Consider the following 13,423-nt stretch of genomic DNA (forward strand, 5'->3'; position numbering starts at 1 on the left):
TCCCTTTACCACTACTAGTCTTTGTGCTTTCCGCAGCACAGGCTCTTATCATGGCTGACTGATTTCCCAAGTGAAGCAAGTACAGTGCAGAAACAACCCCAAATGGGGTTCACCTGTTATAACTTACTAAATGTTGTGGGGGTTTTCTTATGTCAAGTTAATGTTCTCTAAACTAAGATCTTCCCTAGGAGTCACTGTCAAAATTACTACTGCTGCATGCCATCTGAGCAGTGTGCTCTTTGTATACGGAAACAGACGATCTACTGTAAACTCAGGGTGTATTAGGGCTGTGTTTCAAGAAGTCTGGGCACGATTGAAAAGTAATATTCCATAGTCATAAGGTAAATATAACCATATTTTTCTAAGGGTGCACTTTGAACATCAGTATGTAAAAGCTGTTTTGTTCAAAACTTCTGCCTGCTAACAGTAGGTGTATGGTTTCCTCAGTGTCTAAGTGTACTGCTGTGAGGAGGACCAGAGCTCAACTTCTGAGTATGCTCAGAACAAGCTTCCTGCTACTTAAGATCATCTGAGAGAAGTTACCTTGTGGTGATTACACAGCAGATACCTGTAGCTTGCTTGGTTTTTTTGGTTTTTTTCCTCCTTTTCACTAAATGTATCACACACACACTAAATGTATCCTTTGAATGTGTTATCTTAAAGTAAGTATCTATGCTCTGCTTTAAAGGACCTGCTTGATTATTTTTTTTCCCCCAAAACGTATCAGCAAGAATGGAAACAAGGAAGGTATGTGTTGGAGTAGAATGGGCAGGCAGAAGCCATTTTGGATTTTATGAAGTGCTTTGCGATTATAAAAGATACTAAAATAGTAGTTTTCAAATAGATTTTTTTGAGCAAGTATAACTAAAACCTTACACAGCAGACTTAACTTTTTTGCAGCGTGCCAAAGTGAGAGATTTTGCTTACAGTCGTGCTTTTCTAAGGAGCAGGCAAGAAGAATTTCATGTAGGGAGCCAGCAGCTAAAGTTGCATTCAATTATATTCAACGAAGCACTATAGAATATGCTATGGTTCCTCTGCCTTAAGCTTATTGCTTGTGATCGGGCTTCATGTGCAACCGAGATAACACAGAAACAAACAGACATAAAAGTCAGTAATATTGTTCTGAGTCAGAAACATGCATACACAAAAATATCCACTAACATTTTTCAGTACTTTCATGTAAATGATTATGTTATGAAAGCTGACACGAGGATGTATGTAGTTTATAGTTTTCCAAGAGTAATTAATGGAAGCTAGAGGACAAAAACGTGAATATTAGCCAAGAAGCAGGACTGACGTGGTGAACAGAAAAACTTTATCTTTACCACTTAAAAGAAACTGTGTGTGGGAGATGGTAGAGAGAACTCTAAACCAGGTTTTATCCTCTTTTCTATACTGCATATATTGAAGAGCTCTGTATCTCATAATAGAATACATGGTTCCCATTACTAGTGACTTAATGAAATACTATCTTGTAGTGAAACATAGCTTGTGTTCCTAATGGTGCTTTTATTGTCAAGCTTGAGTTAGTTTTGTACTGTTAATTGTAAAGTTATCCTTTATATCTAAATTCTGCTCTATTTGGGTAGGGTGATTGTAGATAATGAAATGAATTCCTTTTGATTTGTATTTTACACTTAGGATAATGCGTTGTGGAATTTTGTAGCATGTGTTCATTTTGAAAGGTTTTATTTTCTTGCATGGGGAACTAGTTGGATTTATAGATCTATTAAGCAAGGTGAGCTAGAAATATACTGTTTGCTGTGATTTTTATATTCCTCAACTCGAAGTGACCTATTGAGTTTGAAAGTAGCATAAAACTTGACACTGTCGTCTTAATATTTGATCTGCTGTGATCATGACCTGTTAACCTTTAGCTTTAATGGCAGTATATAATTCTCCTTGAAAGTTGCAAATGTACTTTACTGTGGGGCTGACTGATGATAAAATACACTTAGCGTAATCACCCCTTCAGAATGTGTGTTGTTTCTAGTAGATACTGATCTCCTATATTTGTTATCTTATATTTGAGAGAGGCTTTGGTTTCTGATGTAATGTGGGGTCTGTGCAGATCATACACGCAGCATTTTGATTAGGGGCTAGAGAACATACGGTTCATGAAAAGGCAAAAGCTAGTTTCATGGTGTAGTACCTATAAACATAAATTTTAGATTGTACTAAGATTACTGTATTGACCACAGTGACCTCTGGTAGTAAGGAAGAGTCAAAAGACAATCCCAAGGAATGCAATGTACAAATATTAAAACTGATTGAGAACTGCTTCGCTTCAGCCAAGATTCCTAGAACATATGCCTAAAATTATGTTCTTTAATGCAGACTGTCAAAGAGTTTCAATACTTTAGGGACTAAAGTTTTGGTTCTGTGATCTTATATAGCAGGTAAGACAGAAATACGCGGTGCTACTTTCTTATAAGCTACTTGATACAACTAGATATTTTAAATTGTGAAAAATGCTTTATTTATTGAATAGGAGAAATAAGCATTAGGAGTATAATACTTGCAAGGGCTGTAGTGACTTGTAATGCTGTAACTGTCTTAAGCCTTTGGTGTGTATGTGAAGCTTGTTGAATGGCTCTCTCTTAAGTGTTGTTCTGGTATGGTAGTAACTGAGCCTGCAAACGTCTTCTGTGTGTGAAGAGATGGCTGCTTTTTCAATCACAAAATAGCAGTCAAGAGAGAACATCTTTCTTCAAAGATTATTTTTATTTGGAAATGAGCTAACCAAATGAGAATGGCTGAATACAAAGGGATAACGTACGATCTGGTATTATGCTGTATGTTTCTTTAAAATATGCTTCACTTTGAGAGGAATGTTGCAGTACTGGGACAGTCATAAAGCATCTTTTAAAAACCTAAAATACTTTAGAAAATGTAATTCATTAGCTGAACTTCAATATAAGTTTTTAAAAGGGTGATTGACTAGAGTTGTAGAGGTTTCCTAAGTATACTGTGTAGAAGGGGGTTTGTGGAAGAAGTCAGCAAGGGGTTTTTTTTTAAATCTATCATCTCAGAAAACAAGTCTGTGGATTTTTGAACTTTATTTAAGCATCTGAGTATTTTCACCTTAAATGCTTTTTTCCTTTTTTTTTTCTTTCCCATCAGATTTCCTTTATATCCAAAAGGAGGGGAGAAGCTTCAGTTTGAATATGGAGTGTATCTTCTCAACAAAAATATAGCACAGGTTGGTACACTGAGATTTTTATTTTGTTTATATCTGTCTGCTTAGTGCCAGTACAGCATGAGTCTGCGTCTGCTGTCTAGTGATGCTATTCTGTATGGCGAACATCTGTGAGCTAGTGGAGATGTTCTTGAAATCATTGTCTCTGCTTAGACCTTACAGCTTTGTGCTTGAGATTTTCTTCTGTGGTACTTAGAGAAGGGCTTACCAGCTAATAATGGATCTCTTCCTTTTCAAATAGTAAATGCTGTGATTCTATACACATTGTTTTGGAAATTGTAAATGTTTTCTGTTATTTTATTGTCATACTTGGGAATCCATTGGTGTCATTCTCATTACTGCCTTTAATTTTGCTGTTTTATTACTTTAACTAATATTCTACCCCTGTATTTATGACAAGAAAACATGAAAAGCTGGAAAATCAAGTCTTGCAAGTGTATGACTTGATATTAAAAAAGAAGCAGCCCTCTAATGATCCTTACTTCCTTGCTCTTAATATATTTTAAAAATCATCCTTTACTTTGGCAAGCATGTGAGAGTTACAGGTTTACAAACTTGTATATGAGATGGCACTAATACCTGCTGCTAACACATTTGGTATGGAATTCAGAAAATGTTCAAAAATCTGGTCTGAAAGGGACCTGGGGAAGCCATTTAGATTGTTTAATAGCCCTAGGGCAGAGTCAGCTGCTCTTACGCTATCCCTGGTAGATGTTTGTGTAACTTTCCCTGAAGGAAAACCTGTGATCTAAGTACTGCTTAGTTCCAATGCTTGCGCGTCTTGGCCATTAAAGTCTTTTCTGACATCTAATCCAACTCTGTCTTGCTTCTGTTTAATCACATAATCACTTACTATAATAATCTGTTTAAGTCTCTTCCTGTTTGCAAACCTAGGCATTGAAAGATTACTTCTCCTTTCTAATGGGTTACCTCATGGCTCGCACTTCTTAATTTCTGAGCGTTCTTGTTGTCTGTTGTTCTCCATCTGAATGCACATCTATCTTGAAGTGCAGTGCCCAAAGTTGGATGTAGTGTGGAGCTGTTGTCTTCAAAACATTGAGTAGGATGGCAGAAATGCTTCGCAGGTGTTGTCATTTTCCCCCTCCCAGTTCATTATGTTCTAATAGGTTTGTACTCTTAACAACCTAAGACAGTGATTTTTCACAAATCATTGCAACCAGCAATCCCAAGTCTCTTCTGCACAGCAAGAAAGTAGTTCATTCTGAATTTGCGTGGGCGACTCATTTAATTCATGTTTTACATGCTGTACCTTGGATGTATCCTTAAAGATGCACTTTTTTGTTCTTGGTCATGTTTCTGATTTGGTGATGTAACTTTAGAGGATGGGGAAAGGTACATTGAGAGCTCAGTCTCAGCTTTGTGCTATCTGCATCTGAGGCTATTCTCTATCCAGCTTACCTAATTAAAATATGGAATAGAACTGAGGTAAAGCCCAGACTTAGGTGGGGTCTAGGTTCTCAGCTTCACTAGTGCTTCCATTTACAGCGGTAAACCATTGGTTTTCACCCAAAGAGTATGTACTTGCTCTGTATTTGTTCATACTTTGTCAATATCCCATTTCCCCAGAATGCTTGTGAACATGTTAGACCATAAAGTGCCAAGAGATTTATTTAAATTCCAAAAGGAATACGACATTTCAGTTTCTACCCTGTTTGTAAGGCTTGGAATTAGGTTGGTCTGACAGTTTTATTCTTGAAGAATCTAGGGTTTTTTTAATGCTTAGTTTTTAGTTGTTTGGGTTTTTTTCCCAGTTCTTTTTTTTTCCCCCACTCCCTACCCCAAATTGAAGTAAAGCTTCTGGGTCTTTTTGTGGTGTTTATTTTTCAAGCTTGGATAGCATTTACCATTTTCCAGACTTCTGGTATCTTGCCCATGCTTAGTATATTTTGGAAGATAACCTCCAATGGCTCTGAAATTACTTTAAGGCTAAAATATCTTAAGATGAAGTTAATCAAGTCCTGCTAATCTTGGAAATTCACTTAACTAAGCTGTTAGTATAACTTAGACTGTGACTCTTTGTTGCTGGTATTAATAATGGCAGCCAGCTGTTCACACTTGACTTTCATGGGGAAGACTAGTGAGAAAAAGGGATTAAATACTCTTTCCTTCAAATGCTTTGATAGCTTTCTCTCCATTACTATCAAATCAATGCTTGTTTAATCTCTACTTAAGTAAATACATTAGTTCATTCTGCAACTTGTGAGTTGTGATGCTGTTTGCTTTGCTTTTCAGCCTTTCATGTTTTTGTTCCTATTCTGGAGTTTGCTGTTCAGTTACTTGATGCAAGTGCTCTGTGTGTGTTTCTTCATTGAGATTATGAACCTCTTCAGTGAGCCCAAGTTTGTAGTCTTTCTAGTTGTTGTAGTCTGGTTAGTTGGTGCTTCTGCCTGTACTATTTTTTTTTAATAGGAACTGTCATCACTTCACTTGTTTTCCTGTTTTTTCTCATTGAGCTGTCACCTGAGTTGTTACCACTGCTGAACCTACTGAAATCTTTCATTCTGATTTTGTCCTTGTCCAATTTCTAAAGAACTATGAACAGTTGAACACATGGTCACTCACCTGTGTTGCCTTCCAAATCCTTGCAGTTGGTTTCTGAAATCATTGGCATGTGTTTAAACTCATAAAAGTAAATGAAGACTTTAAGTAGGTATTTGTATAAAAAAAGCTTCCAAAGTTACATGATCGCTGTAACTAGTACAGGCTAGAGTAGTCAGTGGCCAGACTTTGAAGTGGTTCGTACAACACCAGTGGTTCACATGTTAATGCTTGAAATTGTATGCTGTTGAATATAAAAACATAATAAAAGTAAATCAGATTTTTTAGGGGGCTTCTACTACTTATTTAATCAGGAAAGTGTTACTGAAGTCCATATAAACTGTTGTAGTCACCTTTGTTTTGATATGTGTTCAAATATTGCAGCTTTTTATAGTTCTGCCATGGGGAAATTCTGTTGCAAAAGCAGCATGAAAGCAGAACAGTAGATAACATGCAGAAATAAATCACAGAACTTCTGTATTCAGGGACTGACTTGATTGAAAAACCTGAGATTGAATCCTTTTGAGTCTTCCTTTGAAGACTGGAACTGTTGAATTTAGAATCACGGAGTATCTCAAGTTCGAAGGAGCCCATAAGTAGCTTTTTGAAGATCTTAAGGCTGCTTTGAGAGAAGCTTCCAGATATACTTCATGTGAATGTGTGAAAATAATTATGTTTGGCTTGAGAATGAGCTGCATCTTTCTTATCTCTGGACTGTCACAACCTGTGAGGGTATCCTTTTAAGGCCCAAAGGTGTTTGCCTTAATTCAAAGAACCGGTCCTGCAAATTATTCTGTTGTGAATAAGTGCAGATCACTTGCTTAATTCCCTCCGGGTGCTGTGGGAAGTTTGGAGGTGTCTAGGAGGAACAGTGCTGACTCTACTGGAGGGTTAAGAAAAGAGCTTAGGTCTCCATCACCTTACTTGAATCATTTGTGCAAGTCTTGATCACTGTGGGTGAGAAACAAAGAGCCCAGAAAAACCTGTATCAAAGAAATACTTGAAAGGATTTGTATAAGCTTCCCGGCTTTCACAGATTTTTATATTTCTGGGGTTTGGCCTTTTTTTTTTCTTTTTTTTTCCCTTTCACAATTACCCAGAGTTCTGGCAGCAAGGAGAAACGTGAGTGGGAAGAAGTGAGACTGGGTTGATATTAAGTAAAATTACTGAAATAAAAACTCTTCTGGAGATAAAGTGGTACTGTTTTGTAAAACAGCAGGATAATAACAATGAAAACCACATCTTGCACTCAAGAGAATTCAGCTGGAATTAGAAGCAGCTCAGTGCTAGCTTGGTAGAGCATTTATTTGGAGAAACTTGCTTTGCTGTTACATTCCGAAGTCAAAACAATGTGTGTTAATTCCGAGAGTTCGTAATAACTTCCATCTGTATGTGAGCACAAATTGTTTCAATCCCCATATTTTCTATTTGTAAAATTGAATACCTCATGAAGTTCACAAAGCAGCTTTTAAAGTTGGATAACGTTAGGTAAGACCATAAATTGTCAGTTAAGATTTCAGCTCTGACTCTAGCAAACATACAAATGCGTTATTTTTTTCAAAGGGAAATTAGTGACTTATGTCCAATAATATCAACAACAAAAAAAAGTCACTGTCATTCCTAAATGCCATTGCTAAAAATGGGAATGAATTGCTCAGCTCTCAAAAGCATTAGGCTCTGGGAGATCATTGAGGAGGTGGCTGGCCCCACAAACTGCAACTGCTATGTTACGGATGTGTGTGGAGTATCTGAGGAAGATGAGGCTTTAAGTAGTAGGGGAATGAAATCAACTCTTGCATTGGTTTTCACAGCACAGGTGTTGAGATTACACTGTGAAAACTTCCTGCTACAGTGAATGTATATCAGGAGCTCACTGAAGCGTTGTGAGGGTTTTTTTTTGTGGGTGATAAGCAAAACTTTACACAGCGTGGGCAAGCTAGCATCCTTGAGTTCTTGTCACTGAACATCCAACGCGTGCAGCTCAGCTAGGGCACAGACACGGACCTTGTGAAGCTGAGCTCTCACAAGTCCTTGAGCAGTGGTCTTGGCACTCCAGGGTTTTTTGCTCTTGGCTCTTTGATTTTTTTTTTTTTTTTTTTTTTCTTTAATCTTAGGGTGTGTGGGGATGAGAGTGCAGTGGCTTTGAGTTTCAAATCTCAGGCCTGTAGAAAGGAAGAAGCTCTATTGCTGCTTTACCAGCTGTTTTGCTGTCTCTTTCCTTCATTCCCAGAGCCTGGGAATGCTTGGGCCTGACTTCAGTGTAGACTCTTCATTACATATGAAGAGATGATCTTATTTTAGTGACCTTCTTTCTTGAGGTGAGTCTTTAATGAGCACACACAGTGTCACTACTGGAGATTACCTGGCCTGAAGCTGTATACAAGTTAATATTACATGGGTTTTTTTTCTGTATTGGTCGTTATTTCTAACCCATGCTTATATGATGTGTAGCTTTTGAAGAGAGTGTGACCACCTTGACCATGAAACTTCCAGTTCCTTTAGGTATTCAAGAAGTTGTCTCTTGCATGATACTTGGCAGGCACTGTTGCTCTTCCAGTTGCACAGTTGCTTGGAGAGGAAATAATTGTAGCTGTAGAGCTGGTTTCTTCTGGACCCAGTCAGAAGGGGATTTACTGCAGCTATTTTCTTGCATGGGACAATCAATTTATTTGCAACTCTGAGTATCAAATGATGATGTGGTATTTTGGTCAGCCACTGAAGGAAGTGGAAGTTTAATTTGTCTCTTGATCTTCTGGATGTCTTATTCTGAGTCTCAGTCCAGCTTCACCGCAGAACCACAGGCCTGAACTATGATCACTGCAGGACCCCTTTTGGCTTTGTTGTTGCTGTGATGTTGGCTACAACTTCCATCTGGCTTTAGTGGACAGTGCCTTGGAAACAGTGGTGTTCTGTCCTTGTCTAAATTACTGGGTCTTGGAGGGAGACTTGCAAAACTGGGTACCAAACAGTTTGGGCTGTCACATGGCTCTCTGATTTCCTAGAGCCAAGCTAAGGAGTGAATATGTCTACTCTTACCCCAGCTGATTGCTGGTGTTTGTCAGGGAGGCTCTGCGGTTGGTGGCAGTCAGAGCATACCTTCCCAGTCATCACTTCCAGGTTTTGTGAAATCTTTTTGATTTGTTACACCACATGTGGTAAGATTGGTTGGGGTTTTTTTTTTCTGTTCCGGCTGAATGTGTGCTCACAATCACCTCACAAGGCAAGGCTTCTCTTCTGATCCGGCCTTGATTTGTTTTGTCAGACGTCTTTTGAGTGATGTTAGACTGATACTCCTATTCACATTGGCATGATTTGCTCAGCTTTAGCCAAAGAATAGCTCTGCTATCATCTGACAGTCATTAGCAACAGAGGAACATTGCTATTTGACACCAAAAAAAAATCACTCAATCTTTTGTCAGCTCTCCAAAGGATGTTTGTTTTCACATCAACGCAGTACAGATCCAAGCGAGTAACTTGGATTTTAGCCTTCCTTTCGTGTGTGCAGAGTTGATGTGTCCACATGGGGGCAGGCAACATTTACGTGCTTTATGTAAGGTGCTGGAGCTGTTGATCAGCCAGTGCTGCTCTGGTGGGAATGGTGCTTTTTGGTTCAGTTGCTTGTCTAATGCCCGAGGTAAGTAACATTCGTGGAAGCACAGAAGAAAAGCAAAATACTTCTTGATGTATTTTAGTTGCAGGCAGATTGATACCTTTCTAATAGCTGAATGGACTAAAAGTTGAATGCTTATGTACTAGGGCCATATGGAAGAAACTGAACCGAAATTCAGCTTTTAACTGTGAAATGAGGCAAGATGTTCAGTTTCTGGCTCTGTTAGGCTATCAAGCATGTGAGAAAATCAACTTTATAATAGAAACTATTAAACTTTTCCATGGGAAGTTGAACGGCAGAAATGTTAGGACTAGAAATTTGTTTTGGCAATAAACACTACTGAGCAGAAGTGTCTTTAAGAGTTCTGTGGGTATCGGTGTAGATGCAGTGGTTATGACCCTTTGAGTGTAGGATACTGTGGCTTGCACACTACATCTTTTATGAGGCCCCTAAACTAAGATCATAAAACATACAGTTCAGAAAGAATGCACTGTCTGAATTTGTGGCCAATTTAACTGCATGGGGAAAAGTGTTCTTGAAAGAGCACAGGTTGAAGCCAGAGTTGAGTCCTCATCTTGTAAAGTGCCAAGCATTCATTTTAATGTTAAGAGGAAGGGACTGCACCTGAAAAACCACAAAGTACCTTCTCCAGCTGCGCACAGCCAAAAGCTTTTAGGAAAGGTTTCATTCCTGAAAGTCTCCTAGTGTAGCAGTGGGCTAATACCTAGCCAGATCATTTAGAATTGGGGAATTTACATATGTTTTTTGCAAACTTGTTGGAAGACTTTCTTTTTTTCCTTTCCTATCACCCATGCCAAGATAAAATAGGTTGAAATGAGACTGGATTAGCTGTAATAACAGTCATCCTTTCATTCAGATGAAAGTCTGCCTATCCTTGCCCTGTAAGCAATCTGTACTGCTCAGCAAAGGCCAATATGAACTTGCTCAGCGGAGGAGCAGATCTTGGCTTTCCAGCCTGTACTGATCACTGTACTTGCAGCTTCAGACCAGGTAGCACTGGAGGCCGTGCTGCTTGCTCTGGTGCAGAGAGTTTGGAGCAGATGAGGTGGAGTGAACAATGTGGTTGGGTGGAATAAGAGAAGTGGCATCACCAGCTGTGCTTAGAGTCACTTCTCCAAAGTAATTTTGGGTATCACCCCCTGCAAGTATGTTCTGCATGTTAGATCACTTGTGTACTATGTAGCTGTCATCATTTCTGTGCATTAACTCTTCAGCCTGCTAAGCTTTTTAAAAAGAAGTGTTTTAAAATAGAACCAAAGTTGAGTAATCAAAAGGAAAATGAATTCCTGATATAGTTAAGCTGACATAAACACGTGTGATTTGCCAACTTAAACTGCTTTGTAGTATATATAAGCACTACATTTTGAAATTGAAAGAGATAGGAAAGTGGGAAGTCTGTTATCAAGGCATGGCACAATGTGTTAGTGTAGGAAAAAGATACAGTCTATAACTTCTCCTAACAAGCAGGGTGTGTGCTCTGGAGGCAAAGCTTGATTTTTTTTTTCAGATATAAAGTGTTAACACCTGTGGAATTCATGGACCTCCTTTGTGAGCCTGTCTCTTCAGGACCCTTCTTGCTTTCTGCTGTGTTGCCATCTCTTAATGTGTAAGAAAAAACCCCCAACAAGTTAAACTGCATAATTTTCTGAAACCTCGCTTACTTTAATGCACAAAAACCAATCTTCTCTCATTAGCAAGCGACAAGCTGTGACTTCTGTTTTGTTGTAGTGGTTTTTTTCTTTTCTGAGCTGTAATTTACACTTCTCCATCCACCCACATGCTTTGTTCTCTTGTTGCATAGTTTTAATATGTATGCTTTGTGTTCCATGAGGCAGGTTTTGTGTCATACTTCTATGCATAGGATTTGGCACATCAGGGTACAAATCCTGTTTTGAAAGCTTTGGTTGTGACAGCTGCTTAATTATCCATAAATGCCTTTCAGACCTATTATATACTGTGGTTGACGTTTAAAGCAAGTTGGTCTCCAGTATTGGCTCATTTACTTTTCTGATTAGTCCATAATGCTTGGAAATCCAGAGCTTTGAAGTAATTTGGTTTTCAAGAGACTGGAGATGCTAAAGGGGCTATCTGTCTGTTGGCCTTGTGCATAATTCACGTCAATATTTCTTAATATTGTGTAACTAGAAAAAAACAAGCTCTGGTTCTATTTAGCCAATGTAAGTTGCTAGCTGTTTTTAGGAAAGCCATTGCTGAACAGACCTTGGTTTAATGCTCCCTGACCTCAGCTTTTAAGTTTGAAATACTGTCCATCATATGAGAAAAAATTTCCAATATTGATGTGTCTTAGTGCCATTTGGTGTTCTGAATGATGGTGTTATTGTGATAGGAAGCAAGTCTTACACAGGCTAAACTATTGAATCTATACTCCTCAAATGAGAGGTTTCCCGGTTTGATTGGAAATCTCATCTTTTCTAGAAGTCAATCTCTTTTGCCCATTAAAAGTAGCGTAATGGATACCTGGGAAGCAGCTTAGGTGAAACATGGGGCTGGGAGCTGAGAATCCCCAAATTCTTTCTACATGTGGGCTCTGTGGTGTGGAATGGATCACTTGCTGTTTGAGTAATGCTTTCTCAAAACAAGAGCCTTTTCACCTGAAGGAGCAGGTTTTACAAACCTGAATGAATACTTTAGAAAAACTGCCAAAAGCTCGGTGTTTAGGTTTTTTTTAAACAAGGGCTTTCCCAGCATAGTATGAAAGAACAAGTAGCTGAAAGATTGTGTTGCAGTACCTCATGGAGTGCTTTGTGCACACTGAAATACTTCTGCAGGTTCCTCTCCTGTATCATCTTAAGGTATGAGGTAAAGCTGGACTGATGCCAAAAGGGAAAATTGCCTGGCTTTGGTGTGGATTTATCAAAATACAACGGTAATGAAAAAAAAGAAGTATGAAGTGCGAGTAGCACCATATACCAACTTCCAAAGCCTTGATTGGAAACTTTACTATATTGTTCTGAACTGTCATCAGATGATGAAACCTCATCACCAGCAGAAAGGAGTTCATAGGCTTATGCAGATGACACTTCCACCTGAACTGATGGAATGACCCTGGTGTGGCCATGCAGTCTTTCAGCCGGGCTGATGAGCTTGGGCTCTGTGCTGTATTCACTCTTGATTTTCAGCTAGGACACGGTGGGCGAGTTCTCTGTATCTACCTGTGTACTCTTGAGATTATTGCCCTTTTGGTGTAAATAGGTAAAAAGCAAACTTCAAATGTTCTCATGCAGCGCAAAATTATGCTTGAGGAGCTAAATGCATAAAGAAAATGTCATGTTTAAGACTGAGCTACAAAATGTGACATCTTTTTCCTAGCTTTTGCACATCTGACCTTTTTGTTCTGTGCCTGATGTAATGATTTTTAATACAAAAAGCTCAGGATGAATGAGGTCATGGGAAGTAAGTGTGCCCATGCCTTATAATCCAATAAACATCATTTTGTGATACCGAGCCATTTTAAAAAGTTCTGACCTGAACCTGGAAAGGTTATGCTGTATGGTTTCATCTCATCAGGCTATAATGCAGCAAGACTATGGCTGAACAGTAAACGTGGTTTTAGTTATTTGAGTATTTTACTGGGGAAGAGGGGAAGCTTTTGAGGCCAGTAACTGCTTTATCTTCTAAATTGCTTTTTTTAATGTTCTTTCTGTAAAATAGTCATGGTATATGAGAGGCACCTTTATGGGCAAAGGGGCCTATATATGTTATTTTTATAATAAGCCCACTAACCACCAAATTTTACAGGAATACTTTACCTATGTAAGTGGCTGTTTCCCCCAGTCTGTCTTTGACGGTGGCTTCCCATATCTGTAGTGAGACACCAGACTCAAACCATGAAGGCTGATGTTTGAGACACCTCTCTGGAGAGGTATTGTGTTTACACTCAGGAAAGGTTTCACAAATATGTATGAGAGAGTCCTGGAGGAAAGGCGGCTTTTGGCTCATCTAAATGTTTAGTTCTACAGTGTGTTCTGCATGTATTCAAGCACGTACTCCTATTTCCTTATTTTTTTATG

General features: G+C 38.7%; 1 protein-coding gene across 4 annotated transcripts in view; it reads left to right on the forward strand.

The window, feature by feature from the left end:
- The window catches only part of UVRAG (UV radiation resistance associated), a 100,662-nt gene that overhangs the window by 63,867 nt on the left and 23,372 nt on the right, over positions 1-13,423 (forward strand). For 3 of the 4 annotated variants that reach the window (XR_005102538.1, XM_037376660.1, XM_037376661.1), the window contains one exon: positions 3,127-3,205. Coding sequence is in view for 3 of the 4 variants with exons in the window: in XM_037376660.1 (XP_037232557.1) it covers positions 3,127-3,205 (79 nt within the window). In the remaining variant the exon portion in view is untranslated. Of the gene's footprint in view, positions 1-3,126; positions 3,206-10,899; positions 10,921-13,423 lie in introns of those variants that run through there. The other variant, XM_037376662.1, reaches the window with a different exon arrangement.

The sequence above is a fragment of the Falco rusticolus genome, chromosome 2 (assembly GCF_015220075.1).
Source record: "Falco rusticolus isolate bFalRus1 chromosome 2, bFalRus1.pri, whole genome shotgun sequence".
Classification (NCBI taxonomy): domain Eukaryota; kingdom Metazoa; phylum Chordata; class Aves; order Falconiformes; family Falconidae; genus Falco; species Falco rusticolus.